Source organism: Diprion similis, chromosome 2, assembly GCF_021155765.1.
Source record: "Diprion similis isolate iyDipSimi1 chromosome 2, iyDipSimi1.1, whole genome shotgun sequence".
Lineage (NCBI taxonomy): Eukaryota > Metazoa > Arthropoda > Insecta > Hymenoptera > Diprionidae > Diprion > Diprion similis.
Window position 1 is genome coordinate 20,062,518 of NC_060106.1, and position 20,294 is coordinate 20,082,811.

The 20,294-nt window shown below is 38.5% G+C and overlaps 5 protein-coding genes across 5 annotated transcripts in view; 2 read left to right on the forward strand and 3 right to left on the reverse strand.

The window, feature by feature from the left end:
• LOC124416540 (follistatin-A) overlaps window positions 1-1,267 on the forward strand; it is a 29,295-nt gene extending 28,028 nt beyond the window's left edge. Inside the window, exon 6 of the mRNA XM_046897707.1 lies at window positions 767-1,267. Coding sequence (XP_046753663.1) covers window positions 767-867 — 101 coding nt within the window. The 3' untranslated portion in view covers window positions 868-1,267. The remainder of the gene's footprint in view (window positions 1-766) is intronic.
• A 3,698-nt stretch (window positions 1,268-4,965) lies between these two features.
• Window positions 4,966-11,296, forward strand: LOC124416538 (putative GPI-anchor transamidase). The gene is made up of 5 exons (XM_046897706.1): window positions 4,966-5,139; window positions 5,488-6,081; window positions 7,120-7,230; window positions 7,431-7,657; window positions 10,727-11,296. Exons 1-5 carry the CDS (start codon window positions 5,077-5,079, stop codon window positions 11,082-11,084), a joined length of 1,353 nt encoding a protein of 450 aa, XP_046753662.1. The 5' UTR covers window positions 4,966-5,076; the 3' UTR covers window positions 11,085-11,296.
• A 745-nt stretch (window positions 11,297-12,041) lies between these two features.
• On the reverse strand, window positions 12,042-14,493 carry LOC124416537 (glucose dehydrogenase [FAD, quinone]-like). Its single transcript, XM_046897705.1, has 6 exons — window positions 14,290-14,493; window positions 14,026-14,154; window positions 13,394-13,950; window positions 12,819-13,281; window positions 12,344-12,714; window positions 12,042-12,206 (listed from the first exon to the last, which is right to left on the reverse strand). Exons 1-6 carry the CDS (start codon window positions 14,429-14,431, stop codon window positions 12,111-12,113), a joined length of 1,758 nt encoding a protein of 585 aa, XP_046753661.1. The 5' UTR covers window positions 14,432-14,493; the 3' UTR covers window positions 12,042-12,110.
• Window positions 14,494-14,981: 488 nt separating this feature from the next.
• Window positions 14,982-17,216, reverse strand: LOC124416541 (acidic mammalian chitinase-like). Its single transcript, XM_046897708.1, has 4 exons — window positions 17,049-17,216; window positions 15,994-16,664; window positions 15,605-15,897; window positions 14,982-15,505 (listed from the first exon to the last, which is right to left on the reverse strand). The coding sequence occupies exons 1-4, from the start codon at window positions 17,113-17,115 to the stop codon at window positions 15,304-15,306; spliced, it is 1,233 nt and encodes a 410-aa protein (XP_046753664.1). The 5' UTR covers window positions 17,116-17,216; the 3' UTR covers window positions 14,982-15,303.
• Window positions 17,217-18,079: 863 nt separating this feature from the next.
• On the reverse strand, window positions 18,080-19,583 carry LOC124416542 (probable chitinase 2). Its single transcript, XM_046897709.1, has 4 exons — window positions 19,503-19,583; window positions 18,742-19,412; window positions 18,365-18,657; window positions 18,080-18,275 (listed from the first exon to the last, which is right to left on the reverse strand). The coding sequence occupies exons 1-4, from the start codon at window positions 19,567-19,569 to the stop codon at window positions 18,128-18,130; spliced, it is 1,179 nt and encodes a 392-aa protein (XP_046753665.1). The 5' UTR covers window positions 19,570-19,583; the 3' UTR covers window positions 18,080-18,127.
• Window positions 19,584-20,294: the final 711 nt, after the last annotated feature.

Consider the following 20,294-nt stretch of genomic DNA (forward strand, 5'->3'; position numbering starts at 1 on the left):
ACATTCAGTGCGGTCATTTTCACGTAACGCGAACACGTAACACTACATCGCCAGAACCCGTACACAGCGTGACACGAAATTCCAACGAAAATTTTGAAAAATTGTACAATATATAACGTAGGAAGTTTCCTGCTGCTGAAAAAAGAAAAAATGGTTAATTCGGTAAAACTGATTTTAATTCCAGTTTATTTCAACTCTTTTTTCACAGAAAGACCGGACATAATATAAGGGAAAGTGTAATATTTGGGGAAAAAAAAATTTTCTACATTTTTTTCACGTACCCCACTTTGTCAGCAAAAAAAATTCTGTTTTTTTATTCTCCTAGTTTGGAAAGTGGAATATTTCCGTTTGTTTTAAGTAAACGGCTTGATCGGAATATGCCGTTCGAATAACCATGATACCGATCTTTTTTTGCGTGCAGCACTTTACCCCGGTCTTCTCGATACAGGGCGGATACCTTGAGGGTTAACGATGCGATCAACGCTTCGCCGGCAAACAAGCAACCGAAGCTACACCTGTGGTACTTACTGCGTGTAAGATGTAACTTCGGTTGCCTATCTGCCGGCGGAGCGACGTCATTTGCGTTGCTAACCCTGAACGAATCGTTCCGGCATGTAACTTTTTAACACACCGCTATACAAATCGAAAACTTCGAAAGCAAGTAAAAAAAAATATCGCAAAGATTCGTGTGAATTGTTGAATCAGTTCGATAATTGAAAAAAAAAATCTTATATCCCGGGTAATTTTTTTGGTTCCATGCGAGCAGATGGGAACAACACGTCACTCGCCTACGACGTAGAGCTGGCCGAAAACGCGTCGAGGGTGAAGGAAAGTGGGGCTCCAAGACGCGAGTCGCGACTTCTGTGACGATGCTAAACGGCGGCCGTCGAAACTGGAGGGTTTTGACCGGTTCTGGACACCAAAGAGAGCGACGACCGCGTATCTGATACGCCAACATACGGATAATCTCTTATCAAGCTGCAGTCACGTGCCCTCCGACGGCGAGTGTAACGGCCGCGATAATACCTCGTCTGCTGCAGTGACGTTAAATCAATTTTTGAGTATTCGAAATGTAGCGACTTAGATAGACCAGTAATTCAAAGTTCGTAAGTTTAGTATTTATTTAATTAATCTATTAACTCGTCGACGACGATACCGTATCTCTATTGTAAGTATATACATCGTATAAACCGTTATCCGATCCACCCCGTCTCTCCATTTCATATACTTTCTTGTATTCTTTTTTGTATCACACACCAACAAGGTAGCGCGAGGTCAAATTCGGCCGGAAATCAGAAACTGATTGAAATGGATCGTTCCGAATATCCAAGGTCGGTAAACCCCGCTGCAAGAATCAAGAAAAAAACAAAAATATATCGCCGACAGTTGCATTACAAGAAAAGATAGCGGGAATTAGAAGTGAGCTTTCCGCTCAAGAATTATCGGAAAAATTGATAATCGATCAATCGTGAGCACAGAACAATTAGACGTGGAGAATGTCAATCGGGAATTATAATCAATTTCAGCTCACTTGACGCGCTAATTAGGCTTGACAATGGGCGGTCGTTCAAAGTGGCATGTACTTAATTGACCCGGGAAATTAGGAGGATAAATAATGAATCGCAATTGAAAACGTCGAGAAGGACACGAGGCTGAAACCGTCGACGACGAATTATTCGAGCGACGACGAGGGATCAGTTGGCACGTCGAGAATCTCGACGAGAGTGCAGCGAGCTCGACGAGAGGTGAGAGATATATTATCTAAATTAGAGCGAGCTCGCTCTCGAGATGCGCGCGACTGCGCCGCCACTCGAAGAGCTTGTAAACACACGTTGCAATATTTACGATATGTTTATCCGCAAAGTGCCGGTAACACAGACGGCACAAGATGTACCTCAAAGCCTTTTGCCGCTCCGGAAATAGACCGCTTGACGAATGCCTCATAGCGACGCGAACGCGTGTATGTATATAGTTTTAACGCAGTGGTGCAAATTGCGGTCATTAATTATTCTCACGGTACTCTTCGAAATCATCAGATGATATCAAAGTTCACGATTCTTTAGGATATTTCAACCCATCGTTGATTAAATGCAGTTTTCTCGATCGGTACTGTGATCGTAAAAAAATCTCTCAACCACAACAAAGTTACTGTGACTAATTCATCAGTTTTCTCACGTTGGTAGGAAATTTTATCAATGACCACGGATAACTTGATAATTTTTTTTTCTATCGTTATTTTGTGAATGGAAAATGGAAAAGAGAATTTTTTCAAATAATTTAAAAGCTTTACCTCGTTGCAAAAGTTTGGTGAAATAATATAAAAACAAAATCTAAATGTTTAGTCAAACAATTTTTTTCAAATCTAAAGTTTCTATAAATATAACCTTTTAAAAATATAATATAAATATTGAAATAAAGGAATTAAGAAATCTCTCTATACATATGTATGTATTCCTTATTATCTATGTACTTGCATGTGTAATGTACACGTACTATATCGCGCGCGTGTATTTACAGGCAAACAGGTAACAATTGTGAATGTTAGATTAATTATGCGAGAGGTTGGATGAAAAAAAAACTATATATTATATAGGTATATATATCATACGACGAAAAGTAAAATAATAATAGTAATAATAATAATAATTTTAATAATAAGTAGAAACGTCCATATAGTTCCTGTAAGATACGATCATACATAAACATTAATATAAATTATAAATCACCATATATATTATAATAATTCTCACTTTATATATTATATTCATTTTAAACTTTAGACATATCAATTATTGCTGTTACTATTTCGTTTATTACAATTGTATTAAATGCCAGCGTTTTCACATTATTTAGGAGTAGGTGTATAGTGTAATTATATCGACTTCATAGCTATTCTTTATTATTGTAACAATTCAGATAGCTATTATATGATTATGGTCCCTTAAGCCAGTGTAACACGCATTTCTATTTTATTAATGTTTGTCAATTTTCGATTTGGATTACACGTGCCGAGTCGCAGTAAATATACATACATGTAAATGTATAATATACACGGTATAGATGACGAACTTGTCGTGAATTGAAAAGTATAATAACGATTAGAAGAAGACAAGAAGACAATAAGAGTATATAGGTATGTATTTGTATAATAACAAAGGTCAACGACGATTTTCCAGCTGCAAATTTCATCAGGTTAAATTGTTATGTATAGCGCTTGATTCCTAAATTATATGTGTTTTTAATTCTGCCCAAGTTTAAACGGTATAGGTATACTATATGGTATAACGGATCCATAAATGCAATTGCAATTATACCGAATCATTGATAAGTCAAAATTGTATAACTTATTTTTTCTCGGCAAACCCTAAATGAGAAATAACTGCGTGGCAAAAAAATTTTACAAAAGAAGAATGAATATTGCAAGAAGGATTCCACACTACTTTAATTACAATTAATAATAACTTAGGACAATACCACCGCGCATTATATATTATACCTACGTATAAAATAAAATTACGATACCTCTAGGTATTTATAGCTTACGAAGCAATAGTTATTATATGATATCTCACATAGATACGATATTCAACTAGTAACCATTTAACTACGCTGCATATTGTAATAATTCAAAAACCTAAACTATATTGAAGATATATTATATCCGACAAATGTGCGCCGCACTTGTCTTATCGCAATAAATGAATTGCTTACTCCGCGGTTTCTCCTTAAAGCAATTGACGCGACCCCGCAATGAGACTTCCGCTTGTAATAAATACCGTCGGTATATCAAGTATTGATATTATTCGTTTGTTGAACAACTCTCCGCTTCACATCTGCATCGTATTGATATATTTTATCGCCATATTTCTGTACAAATATGTCGTTTTTTTGTATAAAAAGATGAAAAATATTATTTATCAAGTTGAAGTTGCGTTCATCAAACAACGTTGCAATCATTGTACATTGACTTCCGAGTGTCTAGAATCTCTGTGCATGGTGCAGATGTATACTTACAATCAACTTTTTTTTTATTCAATGTTATCTAGAACCATTTAATTATAAATGTATCATACCATTATTTATCAAAGTGTACGCTTAATTTGTAAAAGATTTGCGAATGAATGTTGAATATGTTAATATTAATTATTATAATTACTCTCTAACAAACTAAATTATTTTATGTTTTCGAATATATGCACTAAAAAATGAAGAGCATATTTATTGACATATTTAACTGTATCAAGAGCATGATCACGTTTTTACTTGATTTCAATAATTCAGCAAGAATAATTGGAAAACGTTTAAGAAAAAAATTTTGATGTGATCGTATCTCAGTTGATTTTTTGACAATCGACGTATTACAATAATAAAATTCAAATTCTTATTTCGTTTGGATGATATTATACTGTGAAAAAAATTAATCAAAATTATAAATCGTCGTGGTTATTTTTTTCAATCGATAAAACATATAATATTAAAAATGATACAGATTAAAACGATATATGTATAAATACAATATAAATTATAAATATATACATACTTTAAAGACTGTGGAACATTATATAGGTGTATAAATGTTTAAATAAATTATTATAACGTCGACAAAATTACCTGAAACCGTGATTGTTGTCAATTTGTCGAGAAAATTTCTTCAATCTCCATTACTAGAGCTTGTTTTAGCTTACATCAGTACAAAACCTTAACGAAATCTCGAGTCGATAAAATAATGAATATAGCAGGAATTGTGAAATAACGTGGTTTTCGACGAAAAAGCGGCGTATAAATTAATGGCTTCCGAGGCATTCAATATCCGCGTAGTGTAACATGATTGCCGTTTTGCAGGCGTTAATCAGCAGCGCCTAAGGTGCCGCAGCCGTACATACACCACTGCAATTGAAATACGCAGAATCGTGACAACAACTTTGCGATACGAGGAATCGAAATCTCGAACGCTGTCAGTCACAACAGAGTTAGAGCCGCAACAACGCTCACTTAACCAAGTGAAATACGCGACGAAACACGAAAATCAAACTGTGTGATATTTTTCTCTAATAGAATAAACAGAAAATAGTAATTATGCGATGTCGGGTGATACTTTTCACTCTCTCCTTGTGTTTCTTATCCGCGTTTTCACTCGAGGTAAGGTGAACAACACACAACTCGTACGGTTACACGTCAAGTTTTAGGTTAAGCTCAACACGATTTAATGTTAAATCTCTTTACTATCAGGGCTTAAATTTATTCCTGTAAATTTCCTGACGTACGTCTCATCCTCGCAATTTTTACTGCAGCAAAAACCGATCTCGTAACGAACGAATAACAGAATGATTCAGTCGCAGATAAAGTTTAAGGTTAGAATTTGGTCCCGGCGACGCGACCAACGCCCAAAATCAACGACAATGCCGCAATTAGGAGCTGCCATAATTTCTGCATCGTCTTGTTGCTACTGTTTCAGAAAATTGGTAAATGAAAATGGAATTGTTTCAGGTGACAGAAACCGGGCACTCAAACAATTGGGCGGTATTAGTTGACACATCGAGATTCTGGTTTAACTATCGACACGTAGCCAATGTCTTGTCGATATACCGAAGCGTGAAACGCCTCGGCATACCGGATTCTCAGATAATATTAATGATAGCCGATGACATGGCGTGTAACCCGAGAAATCCTCGACCTGCTACTGTTTTCAACAATGCAAAGCAGCACATAAACGTCTATGGCGACGACGTAGAGGTCGATTACAGGGGCTACGAAGTCACTGTGGAAAACTTTGTCAGGTTACTGACAGGCAGACTTCCTCCTGAGACTCCTAGATCTAAAAAACTCCTCACTGACGAAGGGTCAAACATTTTAATCTATCTTACTGGTCACGGTGGTGACGGATTTCTTAAATTTCAAGACTCTGAAGAGATAACAAGCCAGGAATTGGGAGACGCCTTAGAGCAAATGTGGCAAAAGAGGAGATATCACGAAATTTTATTCGTCGTTGATACCTGCCAGGCGAGTTCTATGTACGAAAAGTTTTACTCGCCGAACATATTGGCTGTGGCTTCCAGTTTGGTCGGAGAAGACTCTTTGTCGGTAATTATTTAGCTCTAAATTTAAACCTTGTTTTTATTACAGTTCTTCGATGCTTTCTAATATATCTTGTCCTGGGCTGTTTAATTCCTTAACATTGATCCGACTACTGAACTAAAATTTGTAAACCATTGAATTTGATTCCCCATGGCTGTTCCCAAATAATGCTGAATTGTTATTCGAAATTTCTGATTTGCAGGATGCATAAAAATTAAACAGGGCCTTTCAGTTTTTGCACAAGATTAGATTACCACATGTATTTTGTCCTCTCCGTTTTTGATCGCTAAATTTAAATTTTAACTGACTTGAAGATCACAAGTAATAGTTATTTCAATCTCTTCGGGGTAAAGTATATGAATTTGCCGAAACTTAAAAATGTGCCTTGTGTAACTTCTATTTTAAAACACAAGATTTATGAGTCTCAGTTGATGTAAACAACACAGAATAATTGTATCTTGGCTCGTGCGAGATCAAAGGTTGGCTGCCTGATGGGAAGATCTTATCTCATACTTCCAAGTTCACTCAAATATAACACGAAAATGCTTCGCAAAATAAACTATCATACGTACAAAATATACTACTAAAAATAAATTTGAAAAAATTATTCTTAGACTTCTTCTCTCACTTTTTTTCCTCTTTTTTCGTGAACACTTTTACCATCTTAGATCATTTAAAATGTATATTTCCAATGGAATATCAGTTCAGGAAAACGCTAACCATAAATAGCCAGTGTCATTCTTAATTCTCCTATTTCATCGTAATTAATTCCATTATAAACAAAAAACAAAAAAACGAAACACAGACATTTGATGCACATTTATGGTGTGCCAACGTCAGTCTTACTAAACTTTCAGTTCGCAGAGAATTCAAATCAGCTTTAACGATTATAAAAAATAAACCGAAATACTTCGCACCACTCAGTCATGCTTATCGCCGGCGGTGACGAAAAGAAGCATTTTATTTTCATTTTCTAATCAATTTCGGACTCTTCCGTTTTACCGCAGAGATATCAATTACACGCAAAATGTATTTTCTTTCCAGCATCACGTCGATCCGGCAATCGGAGTTTACATAATCGATCGTTACACCTATTACGCATTAGACTTTCTGGAAACGGTAGAACCTTCGAGTTCTAAAACACTGAGCGAATTTGTGAGTATTGATAATTCTTAGCTCGATATTCCCGCGAGAAATGAACGAACGTTTTATCATCGAAACAAGAACGTTTGTCCGTTTCACTGGAAAATCCCTAGCGGAAGAAAAACATATTTTATTATTCAACGTATATCCGGGTAATGAAATTCCCAAAACTACTGTCCGTTTCATAATCATTTATAATTTTTTCCCCGCAGCTAAAGGTGTGCCCGAAAAGATTTTGCATATCAACGGTCGGTGTGAGAAAAGACCTCTTCAGAAGGGATCCGAAGAACGTACCGGTCACAGACTTTTTCGGATCTTTGAGACCCGTCGAGTTGACTACGAGCACCGTAAACGTCAGTCCGGTTGAACTAAACAATACTAATTCACCAAAGAAACCTGTAATCAAATACAAATACGTCAATCAATTTCCCGATTTGTCGTCGATATAGTGTAAATAAATAATTGATCGCCGACGATAAGCGATAAAAAATGTAAAAACTATAAACATACATTTTTTTTTTTTTTATATATATACAAAACTCTGTTTCGTTAGATTTACTTCCGACCTTAAGTTTGATCTGCATTATATATCTTTATCATGGTCACGTGTCGAATACGTCTTCGGGGTTTTTATTTTCAATCAATTAATCGCAAAGATCAGCCTTCACCGAGTCTCCGCTGTTCATGAATGGTTGTTATACATAAGTAGTAATGTATGTATATGTGTACATCGTACAACGTTATTTAATCGGCGATGACGTTTGGTTTACGTTCCTTATCAGCTGTTAGCGCTGATTATTCGTCGTCCGTTTATCTCTGTGAACCAACATTTGCGATACAACGACTATAAGAGCAACAAGTAACGAACACGGTCTAAACTAATCGTAAACTTTTCCTTAACGAAGAAAAATAAGTATCAGTTACGTGAAACGTCGTTAAAAACATAGATAAGATTCATGACATTCAAATTTTTCCATTTCGCAACTTATCCGATTTCGATCAGAGCCAATTACCGATAAATGAGCGATCTGTGATAAGTTATGATCAAAGAGCGGATTCTGCTCTAAAAATGCCGTATAACATCGCAGATACACGTCAACATCTCATTTGTGAAATATTCTATTTCGTTTCCGATTTATAAAGCATTTTTTCTTTCCTTTATCTCTCCAATGGTTTGGCAACAAATTTGAAATAGTAATTTATGTTTCGTTTAGTCCGAAATAATCGGTACAGATTTCGTGCAACGAAATACTTATGATTGAATTTCCTACGTCATACGTCATGCAACATCTTTTAGCGTTACACGATGAACGCATAACATGAAATACATTATATCTTTATACGGAGAAGCGTTTACTATCGGTGGTAAAAAAAAAAAAAATTCTACGAAGAAAAGCTGACGTGACCGATTTTTCTTATTTTGCCATTCTGGATCACGAGAAAGATACGTGTGAAAATAACACCACCATAGACGTCCGTACACCTACACGTGTAAACGATAAAAATCACACATGCTTTGACGCAATTATTATTTCCAGTAATTTCAATTGCGTTGTACCCTAAGGTCACTTAGCTATCGTATGAAGGAAAAAAGATGCCGGGATCGTATAAGTAATTATATAAAGTCATGAACAAATCTTAGAGGCCGCCTCGTAAACATTTCCTGAGGTCATCGCTTGATACTCGGTATTCGGAAATTCCATCTAGACAGTTCGATAGCAAACTTTGCGGTAAAACAATTTTTTCCTTTGGGGCAAGCCATCCCATTTCGACCTATGTCCGACCCTTGACCTCTCGGATTTGGCCGACGATTTTTTATGTGATTATTCTCGCATTCGGACACGATTATAATTTTGCAAAGTTTTTTTTAAGTGATTTTATTGATCGACACAATTTAATAATCTGAATAAAATTTTTAAATCGGATCTCAGGTATCAAAATTTTTAAGCCTGCAGCTCAAGTGGGGAGATTCTTCCTTCTTATTGTTTCCAAGCTTTTTCCGAAAGAAAACATTTGAAAAAATTAGAAGCGGGAGTCATTTCACTGTAGAGATGGTTGCTGAAACATTTTCACACGTCACTCCGGATTTTTGATCATTTTTTTTATCATCTCAAATTAGATCTTTTTTATTAATTGATCGTGATTGAAAAAACCTTTATTAGCAATCCAAGGAAAAAAGAAAAAAAATATCTTGCAAAACGTCTGAAAATTTTTTCAAAAATCTGGCGTCGCATATGAAAATATTTCAGCAACCATCCGTAGTACAACGACTCCCGCTTCTAATTTCTTTAACGTTTGTTTTCGGAAAAAGCTCGGAAACAGTAAGAAAGAAAAATCTCCACACTTCGGTTCCAGACTTAAAAATTTTTATATCTGACACCCGGTTTTTCAGAATTGTTTCAGATTTTTAAATTGCATCGATCAATAAAATCGTTTTAAAAAATTGTAGAAAATTCAAACCGTGTCGAAAGAACCTAAAAAAAAATTAATGCTTCTAATGTGAGAACAATCGTACAAAAAATTGTGGGCCAAATCCGAGAGGTCAAGGCTCGGGCGCAGGTCGAAATGAGATGAATTGCTCGTTTATTTTCTTGCTATATGCACGATACTGAAATAGGAAGTTCGAAGGTGGAAACGAAGATGACGAATACCGTATAAATTGATTTTTGAATTGCACTTCTCATGCCTATTTCATTTAAGATAAAGAAAACGTGAAAAAAATAGTCTCCACTTTGTAGGAAATCGACAAGTTAAAATATACGTGAATTAATTTTGATGAAGATAAATAAATTTCCTGCTTATTTTTCTTCCTGATGAAGTAAAGTTTTCATCTTAGCAGATTGGTCAGGGTCAGTTAGCCCTGACCGTTTAACCTCGCTGTATTAGGTCAAGAAGCGCCTGTATACTGAGTATTGAGCGAATGACGGCTCTCCGCAATTAAGGTGATAACGAAAAAACTGAAATATATATAAGCGTGACATCTAGTTGAGACGAGCCAGTAGCAACTCTACAAAAATTCCGTACACATCATAATCGCGTACGTAATATACGTTGTTACATTAATTCTCGTGATTCAAGTAATTTTCATAAAGTTCGAGAAGGATAATTCTTGATCCGATAATCTACGTATACACATTTCCCTGGCAAATCGTCGCTCGACTTATCGTCAGGATATTAACGCTCCTCTGAAATCCACTACGTGCAGAATATCCGAATTTATAAAAGTTGCAAACATTATAACGGTGAGTAAAAATCATCACTCAATGAATCCGACAACTTCTAAACCCCGTGAAGAATACTTGTATAAAATTAATAAAGAAAATCTTTAACTTCCTCCGTCTGCGGGTGAAATTTCAATCCTCCAAAATATCTGAAAAACAATTCTTTCATATTTCTTACAAGGGTTTTTATGTGAATTAATGTGTGAACTAAGAAAAAGGGGGAAATTCTTTCCGCTTATTGAACTTCCGAGGGGAATCCGAATTCAAAATTCCCAAGTCGCTTGCAGGTCGAAAATGACGGCGGGAATTTCAACGGCATGTTTGACTCTGTTTGTCCTGGTTAACGTGGCATGGTCCTTACCTCTGCCGGGAAACCAGGACTTCGTACCTGCGAACTACGTCGACAAGCAATCGATGCCCGTACATCATCCAATGGAACCAGCGAACTACGTTTTTACGGAAGCTCCGTACGTCTCGCGGCCGGTGTGCACGAAGGAGGGTTACTTCCGGGATCCTTACAATTGCGGCAAGTTTTACGAATGCAGCACAGCCTACGCCGTGCCAAACGCGCTCTACTGCCAACGGGGTTTCAGTTTCAATACGGAAACGAATTGGTGCGACTATCCGGAATTCGTAAACTGCTAGCGGAAAATTAATTCTTATAAGCAGGTATAATGTGTGCGCATGTGCGATGTGCTGCAAAGATTGTAGAACAAATCACTTTTTTTTTACGTCAATGCAGCCCGATATTTCTCGTCGAGTCCCTCTATCGATGGTGGCTGATGAGAATTTCTGTATTCTTTTAGCGTAAGACTTACATCTATAATCTTTGTTAAATTATTCCAATAAACAGTGTGAATTATTTTTTTAAACGTATGAAGTTTATTCACGTTCCTTCGATAATCTTTTTAGTGACATTTTTCGTGTGACAGAGTCACAGTATGACAGAATTACACAGTAGAGAGTCTATTTCGATAAGAAAAATTTTTTGAACTACAAAGTTCCCGATAATCAATGTTTCGGCTTCTCTTAAAGATTTTAACATAAGAAAAAAGGTCCATATTATATCCAGTGGTTGATCTCACATGGAAAACCATTTACAACTAATCATTTATAAGACGAACTAAAGTAATACATTTTCAGTAGGTTATTTATTAGTCTTGTGTTGAGGTATATATACTTACACGAGTTAAAATAGGCTAGATAAGCTCTTTTTCGCAGATATTATTATAAACGTATAAATAGTGATTAAAGTAAATACATAAACGTGACTTATTTCAATTGTTTTTAAAAAAGACTAAAAAGTATAAAATAAATTCTCCTAGTCTCATGCAAATCTGAAACACAAAACGTGAAACGCGTGTAACAGATAATAGCAAGGAGTGTAGAAAGTAGCTATCGTTGAGAAAACTCACTCAACAGTTCACATCATTTACAGTGAAATGAAATTGTTGTTAACTTGAGTGAACTATTCATGCATCAATTATCTATTATTACGTACGCCCCACGCTTTTCATTTTAAGTCTATATGGGGAAAGGAGAAATTACCTTATATTTTTTAGTCCGTTTTAAAACCACGCTGAATAAAAAAAAAAGAATTTTATTTAAATAATTATTTTTACATCCGTCGCTACTTTGAAAAGGTTTTATTGTGTCGAATTATGAAAAATATTACATTGCATCTGTATAGTTCCAATCTTGCTTGATCATGTGTGCAACTCGTTCTCCAATCATGACGCAGACTGATCCAGTATTAGCAGTACTCACCTGTAAGTAAAGTTATGCCACTGTCACTCACCGGCTTGTCAACGATCTTTATGAATGATTATCAGGACTCATAGACGAGATATCTATTTTGTCCTAGAATCAACGAATGGATCAAAGTACGTCATCTCGATACTTACCTGCGGCATAATAGAAGCGTCAGCAACGCGTAGTCTTTGTATTCCGTAGACTCGAAGCCGAGGATCGACAACTGCAAGTGGATCCGATGATGGACCCATTTTGCAGGAGCCTGAAAAATGGTATTCCGAAGTAGCATTGTAATGAACTGCGCATTCCCAGTATTCCGTGCTTGCAAAAGTGTAATTTGAGCAGGCCTCGAAAGGTGTTGCGGCCAAGGTGATATTGTAGGCTTTCAATGCCGGTGTATCGGCGAATCGCAGTGAATACTCGATGGCTTTCACAAGCCCAGCAACGTCGTCAGGATCGCAAAGATAGTTTACCCAGATTGAAGGATGTTCAAAAGGATCCGGTGAAGTCAGACTGATTCTTCCTGGAATGGAAAATATCTGCAGTTGCTTCTTTGGCTTGTAATCCTCCATTTCTCAATTATGGGGGAAAGAATTTTTCCACAGGAATTCAAGGAGTCAGAAGTACCTCTGCATTTTGGATGCTCGTAACCGGCCCAAAACTCGATTTCGCGTTTATCCTCGCTTCTAAAGACGCCGATTCCACCGGGTGCGCAAGCAGCATAATAACCGTTGGCGAATATATGAATGTCCGGAAGGTCGGGCGTGGTAATTCCAGATGGTAGAGCACCCAACACTTGACCGAGTCCAGTGCTAGACAAGGGTCCAGTCTGGAAAGCGATATACTCGGCAAGAGCAGCCCAGTTGTCTTCGTAGACGTCAGGCTCGTTAATGGTGAACGCAATCGGAAATATGGCATGATCATGGAAATTCATGCCGACGCCAGGTAAATTTTCGACCACATTGATTCCCATGGAGGTCAAATCTTCTTCAGGCCCAACTCCAGAAAGCAGTAGAAGATGGGGAGACCCAATGGCACCTGCGGATACGATGACTTCCTTGGATGCGCGTACCGTGTAGAATTTTCCGTCCTGAGAAAAATTTTTCGAGATCAGTCCACTTGACGACATTTGAAATAAATAAATCGTAGGTGGAGAAATTAATTAATTTAAATTCCTCAGCTTGATAGATTATCATTATCACTTTGTAGTATTCAACGCCAACTGCTTGTCCATTCTCGATTATGATCCTCGTGCAGGTGGAGTTCAGAGCGATGTGGAGATTTTTGCGGTGTCTGATTGGCCGCAGATACGCTGTAGCGCTGCTGCGTCTCGCACCGCTGTGACTTGTTGTTTGAACTACAGTGAAGCCAATACTATCGTTTCCATTGAGATCATTGCTGAGGCCGAAACCCGCCTCTTTGGCTGCTTCGAGTATTACATTTGCAAAAGGTGGTTGGGACGGAAATCTTTCGACAAAAAGCGGCCCATCCGTGCCGTGATACTCTTGACCAACAATATCGATGTTACCGTTATTTTCAGACTTCTTAAAAAATGGTAAGACTTCCTTCCACGACCATCCCTCGTTACCCATTTCAGCCCATTGATCGAATATCAACGGGCTGCCACGCAGGTATATCATATCACTGTGCATCATGCCTCCACCGAGACTTTTGGCTGCAGAGATCGAACAGCTACCATTCGAACCAAGACAGGCGTAGCTCTCGTTTATTGACTGGTATGCCCATTCGATGGATGATTCTACCAAAAATGAGAGTGACAGATTTTTTTAAGTTGTCAGTGAACCAGAATTCCTGGATTTGCTGGTACACCTACGGGATATAGTAAAAGCAAAACTTGGGACTGATGCACCAACTGGTTCCTCCGGGCCTGCCTCCATAAGCAGAATTTTCCAGGACGGATTCTCACTCAGTCTTGCAGCGACGACGGAACCGGATGCTCCACCTTAGAAACGAAAGAAGCACAGCTTATGTTGCGATGGCACTCTTGTTCTCTGCACCTTATTCAACTCGTGTAGCATCGATGCGTTTTGAAATCTTTCCCGTAAGTGAAAACCATTTATTTTATAAAACAACTCACCCCCCACTATGATAAAGTCATACTCGGTATCCGGGGTCTGGATAGGCGTGATGCGTTCGCAGGTTTGAGCGATTTTTTGTTTTCTTCCGACAAATGCCTCTAGAATCGACAGGAAGAAATCGTACGAGGTGACATTACACATGTCGGCCAGGGTCGGTCCCAGGAGGCTCGCTTTACAGGTTTCCGGCAAGGTGTAGTTATCCTCCACTCCTGTAACAACCCCAACTCTTAACATACTCAGTTTTCGCTGGCTCACAAATGTGGCCTTTTTGCTTATCAAAACTTAATTTCCTCACAACGTAAAAGATGTCCGATTCGAAATGAAATTTAGTTGAGCTTGTTTCTTTATCTGCAAGGTATTTTATTTATTATCTCCTATTTAAATTTCCGATATTTGCGATAAATTAATGATAAAATCGATTCCAAATCTCTCTAAGTCTGGGATTTAAAACCGTGGTCCGTATTCGAAATTGATGATAGATTATTAGATAAAATACTCACTGAAATCACATGAAAAAATCATAATCACGAAATTACAAAATATTGCCACATGTTGACCATTTAGAATTAGTGTGCAAAATCATGTTTTTCTATTCGATCGAGTTCAGGTTGCAGCGTCGATGAAATTGACGACCATGAAAGTGGACTTTATAGTATAGAAATAGCGATTTAATATCAACACACGAGTGGGCATTTAATTGGGATCGTTCACAATTACGACGAATAACTCTACTTCGATATACTTTGTACTGGTCAGGGATGAATGAATATAAGACTGACAATTATCGATTTATTGGTGATTCGAAGTTAATTTAGTGAACAAAATCATCGCCTTGATTACAAATCATTGCCTGTGATCTTTATCAGGAATAAGCTGAAGACGAGAATTATACTTAATACCGGATACAATATTTTCATTGATTAATTTGTTGAATCTATACATGTCATTGCATACTCGTGTTCAAATGTTACATGTATCATTCTAATATCTTAAACCCAGATAACCAGAGCTGTCTAGGATAATTCTTCGCTTGATTCCTCGTCAGACTCACTGTCGGAACTGATAGAGCTATCCGTATCGATCATATTCTTGAGGGTTTTAACAAGTGGGTATTTCGTCCCGTAGAGTCCTCGAAAGTCATCCAAGCCCAAAGCCCAAATCGAGAAGCCTCCAAGTCCCAAAGACTTGGCGTAATTTCCTTTTTCGGTGAGGCTTCTGTAGGTGTAAAAATCAGTGATCAGTTAATCCTTTGATGATTTTAGATGCCCAAAATACACAGACGACAGTCTCCAGCTACTTGTGGGCCTTACTTACTTGACGTTATCGTAGCTAACCCACTGGTCACCACAGTAACCATAAGGCACCCGCTGCTCCTCGTCAAAAACGACCGTCCACTTTTCATCAGCCTGTTTTTGGAGGATCTCGTAGTAGGCCAGAATTCCATTTTCCTGCGTGTACGGACCTGCATTACCAAGCCCAGATACGGGTGATCCAGGTGAGTGTACAGAAGAATCTTCAAGAGTCCAGGTTTTTCCATACATCGCTGTACCAAGCAGTATCTTTTCAGCTGGTGCCCCCTGATCCAGCCAATAATGGATCGATGCGTTCTAAGGTCAGAATAATTGTATTAGTAATCAGTGACTTAACCCTGGAACGCTTTGACTGTATAAATGACGGGCATTGCTGTTGCCATGCAAACTAACAATATTGAGGGTTCGCTCGAGTTTCGTAGTTTCTCGTGTCGCAGCATAGAGAGGTGTGTTATGGCCGGTGAAGTTATCCCAGGAACCATGGAAGTCGTACTCCATGATATTGATGATGTCAAGGTACTCCGAGATCTCTGGAATATCGTACGACAATCTCGCTGTGCTTTCGGAGGCACCTAAAGCGGCGCTCAAGATGAGATCATGCTCGTCAAAGAGTTCTCGAAGTTCTTTCAGGAGGAGAACGAAGTTCTTGACATCTGTTTCAGCACCACCACGCTGGGCTGGATACGCCCAGGCGATGTCGATACCGTCAAAATCGTACTCGAGCACGAATTCGAGTGCGTTATTTGCGAACATTGACCGCAGTTTGGAGTTGCTAGCCACGTGAGAAAAGTTCAGAGAACCCTCGTTCCATCCACCAATTGACACTAGGGTTTTCAATTCGGCATTTCGATCCCGAAGGGTGTTAAATTCTTCCAACCCACCCAATCCACCGTCTGTGGAGAGGTCTCTATACTCGTCGAGGATCTGGACGTCGCCGTCCAGGGTGATGCCAACAAACGCGTAGGCGATGTGAGTGCAGAGAGTTGGATCAATATCCGATATTTTGAATGATCCCTTGCCGGGTCGGTACACAGCCCAGCTTCCGTAGTAGCAGAATACTGTATCTGTGATCATGTCATCAAAAATATTTTATCAATGCATTCCTTTTTCCATGCACCCCGAGGATGATCGCTTATGATGTTAAACCATAAAATTTTCAACACCACACTATTTATTATTTCTCTTTGGAATAGCTTGACAGCGACTCAGCTTATTACGGACAACCAAAATTCGCTAAATGACAGAGTTTTTAATGACTTATGTTTTTCGCAAAGCCTAGAGCTTCTAAAGTAATATGAAAGGTCAGCATTATATCGAATGGTTTACTTTCGGCGAGAATCTAGATACAACTAATTAATTAGTTGTTAGAAAAACAAACAATTGTGCGTTTTCAAAGCACCTTTGTGTTTACGTATACCGATAATTTATTAATTTACCTACGTACTTACGCATGTGGGAAGAGGCTAGGGTGAATTCGCTCAGCCACAGTAAGCAAAATGCTGTAAGCACTCGCATATTTGCAAGTAATGATGAATCAAACCACACTATAGTTAACTTGGTAAAATAGAAATGGTATTTGAACTTGAGTAGTCTAGCGTTGGTGACAAAATATTCATATTTATATGTCCACTTATAGTTACATAGGTCCGCTTATCATATCTGATTATTCAAACACCTGCGTACGTGTCGCATAAAATTTTATTTCTCCATAAACTGGAAGAAATGCGTTTTCCTGCACGATGCACGATATACTTTATGCCTAAGTTGCCCTTGAATTCAACCGTTAACGGTTGCAGTTGTACGATTTCCGTGCTTAAAATTCTCGCTAATGCAAATATTACATCACGAATGCTTGAAGTTTGAGTCACGCGCGATCTCTTCTGCAAATATTATTTTATTGTACAGGTGTAAATTCTTTATATTAGTACAAGAAAGTAAAAAAGAAAAGTATACTGCTCATTGGAACAGGATTCATTTGGATTCGTCTTTCTATCCAAATGTTGGATTTGTTCTGTATACTCTCGCAAAAAAGTAGAATATAACCCAATGTGACAAGAAAGTGATAACAGTCTTATAGCATCGATTAAGAGAATTCACTTAAACTGTTTACAGCTGTTACATTCACAAGTACAGAACAAATAAACAAAGGATGTCATCATGACTTATAAAATACGTTCAAGTATGAGTTTCGTCTTGAGTTTCAAATGTCGAAACTTTGCGTTTCTATTGAAATATTATGTATGAATAAAATACATGTCGGTAATGTAGTTACAGATAGTAAAGTTATTCGTTTTAGTTATCCTGAAACTTGTCGACGTTCAATGTTCGAATCACCCATCGCTTAATTGCAAAGAGAATAAAAACAGCTTAGCTCTTTGCCTAATTCGAAGACTTTTAATCTACAGTAAACTATGATTATATCAAATATCACTGGGACTGTTGAGACTCGGACTTATTCTACTCACGATGAGTGTCGGTACATAAAATTTGTACTTTAAATTTAAAGTATTGATACTTCTGACACAGTTTATTGAACTCGCAGCACGCGGTTCAGGGCGTTGAGAAGAGGATACTTGTTCCCACAGACGCCCCCAAAGTCGTCAGTTTCGATGCTCCAAACCATGGCACCTCCGAGCCCCATCTTCTTGACATAGTTTGCCTTTTCTGTGATGCTCCTGCAATTGCAAAAAAGCCACAATATGACGTAAATGTGAAAGTATAAGTGATCTGACGCTACAGAAAATGGTTGAATATAGGTACTCACTTAACATTGTCAAAGCTGACCCACTGATCGCCATAGTGGGCATAAGGCACCCGCTGCTCCACGTCCCAAGCCGTAATCCAGGTGGAGTGCGACTGTTGTTCACAGATCTCGTTATAACCCAACATCCCGGGTTGTCTAGTATACTGACCTGCTCTGCCAGGCCCAGAAGCCGCAGATCCAGGCGTGTATTTGCGGGAATTCGAAAGAGTGAAGGTCCTTCCATAAAGCGCTGTTCCCAGGACAAGTTTTCTGGCCGGTACGCCGTGGTTCAGCCAATAATTCACCGATGCATTCTGGATTCACAGCAATCGGAAAGGTCAGTTACGAATCAAGCTACAAAGAAAGCCTGAGAAAGGAGTGCCAGTGCTTATACTCACGACGTTAAGACCCCGAGAAACTGCTGTCGTCTCTCGTTTCGCTGGATAGAGAGGAGTATTGTGACCGGTAATGTGATCCCAGGAACCATGGAAGTCGTAGGTCATGATGTTGATGAAGTCGAGGTACTTCGAGATCGACGGAATGTTGTATGACAAGCTGGCAGAGACTTCGGCTGCGGCAACAGCGGCGGTCAAGATAAGATTGTGCTCGTCAAAGCGAGCCCGAAGTTCCTTCAGGAGGAGGACGAAGTTCCTGACATCCGCCGGCTTGCCGCCTCGCTGATTTGGGTATTCCCAGTCGATGTCGAGGCCGTCGAATTTGTATTTGAGTACAAAATCTACCGCGTTTTCAGCAAAATGTGACCGCAAAGCCGGCTTTCCAGCGACCCTGGAGTACTTTTGAGAGCCTTCGTTCCAACCCCCGATTGCCACGAGAGTTTTCATTCCCGGATGCCGCTTCCGCAAGGCGTTGAATTTCTGGAAGCCAGCTTTACCCCCGTTATCGGGGAGGTCAGCCCACGGATCCAACACCTTGACTTCACCAGCATCTGTGATTCCAACGAACGTGTAAATCATGTGGGTGCAGAGGCTCGGGTCCAGTTTCGATATATCGATCTTTCCATTTCCAGGACGGTATACCGCCCAACTTCCAAAGTAGCAGACTACTTTATCTGTACGGGTGAAAAATTCTCTGTTAACACTCCTATTCTGAAAATAGCAATACACTATCTTATTTTACAGAGTTTCAGGTAGAAACTTACGTGGTTCAGTTTTAACTAAAGTGAGCCAGCTGAGTCCCAGGATACAAAATCCGATGAGCAGCCGCATGTTGTACGTGATAACGTTGAATGAAAATTCTTAAGTGAACCTGTTCAAACCAACCGTTATAAATGTATTATGTATCAAAGCGGGTGTTTTGGGTATTGTACAAGTGCCAGAATAATTTTAAACTATTGGGTCTTCCAACGAATATATAATGAACGTCGCATGAGGACCATTTTTTGGTCAATTTTACTATCAGACAAACGTCGTCAGACAAATAGGATGGAGACGAAAAATCATAGAAACTTATAAAACAGTTCATAAAGCGAGCAACATCGAGTATCATCCATCCTGTGAGAATTCTTTACAATCAATTATCTCCAATATGAAATAGAATATCTATTTAAATTGATATAATCTTTAATTCCATGCTAGAACAATTTGTCAAATAGTAAACTCACGCCAACAAATAGTTGGCAACACGAAACATGCTCGAGTTTACTTACTTTTTGACTCAAGTCTCTTCGAAATTCACTTCACTGATATTAACCCCCGGTATAAACTGCGTTTCGTTTCATATGGAGCACATCTCTTGTGCAGATTGGACGCCGAAGTTGACGTTCTGTAAAATGTTGTGGTTATATATGCAGGCGGTACGATGTCCACCTCTTTCCTCCTTCCCGTTAGCAACGAGATTCATAATATGAGTGAGTATACGATTCAAAGATAAGTTGTTATGGTGTTACTGCGTAGCTGGATTTGACCGACATTGTCCTGCGTGCATCCTGGCA

What these genes read in the sequence shown, in the direction of transcription:
- LOC124416538 (XM_046897706.1), top strand. Translation starts at nt 5,077, where the DNA reads ATGCGATGTCGGGTGATACTTTTCACTCTCTCCTTGTGTTTCTTATCC. An exon ending in TATCCGCGTTTTCACTCGAG is followed by an intron (nt 5,140 to 5,487) that starts GTAAGGTGAACA and finishes GAATTGTTTCAG; the next exon opens with GTGACAGAAACCGGGCACTC. An exon ending in AATCAATTTCCCGATTTGTC is followed by an intron (nt 7,658 to 10,726) that starts GTCGATATAGTG and finishes AGTCGCTTGCAG; the next exon opens with GTCGAAAATGACGGCGGGAA.
- LOC124416537 (XM_046897705.1), bottom strand. Translation starts at nt 14,431, where the DNA reads ATGTGTAATGTCACCTCGTACGATTTCTTCCTGTCGATTCTAGAGGCA. An exon ending in CGAGCATCCAAAATGCAGAG is followed by an intron (nt 12,715 to 12,818) that starts GTACTTCTGACT and finishes TTTCCATTCCAG; the next exon opens with GAAGAATCAGTCTGACTTCA. An exon ending in ACGCTTCTATTATGCCGCAG is followed by an intron (nt 12,207 to 12,343) that starts GTAAGTATCGAG and finishes CTTTACTTACAG; the next exon opens with GTGAGTACTGCTAATACTGG.
- LOC124416541 (XM_046897708.1), bottom strand. Translation starts at nt 17,115, where the DNA reads ATGCGAGTGCTTACAGCATTTTGCTTACTGTGGCTGAGCGAATTCACC. An exon ending in CCTAGCCTCTTCCCACATGC is followed by an intron (nt 16,665 to 17,048) that starts GTAAGTACGTAG and finishes ACATGATCACAG; the next exon opens with ATACAGTATTCTGCTACTAC. An exon ending in GTTAGCTACGATAACGTCAA is followed by an intron (nt 15,506 to 15,604) that starts GTAAGTAAGGCC and finishes TTACACCTACAG; the next exon opens with AAGCCTCACCGAAAAAGGAA.
- LOC124416542 (XM_046897709.1), bottom strand. Translation starts at nt 19,569, where the DNA reads ATGCGGCTGCTCATCGGATTTTGTATCCTGGGACTCAGCTGGCTCACT. An exon ending in TTTCTCGGGGTCTTAACGTC is followed by an intron (nt 18,658 to 18,741) that starts GTGAGTATAAGC and finishes CTGTGAATCCAG; the next exon opens with AATGCATCGGTGAATTATTG. An exon ending in GTCAGCTTTGACAATGTTAA is followed by an intron (nt 18,276 to 18,364) that starts GTGAGTACCTAT and finishes TTGCAATTGCAG; the next exon opens with GAGCATCACAGAAAAGGCAA.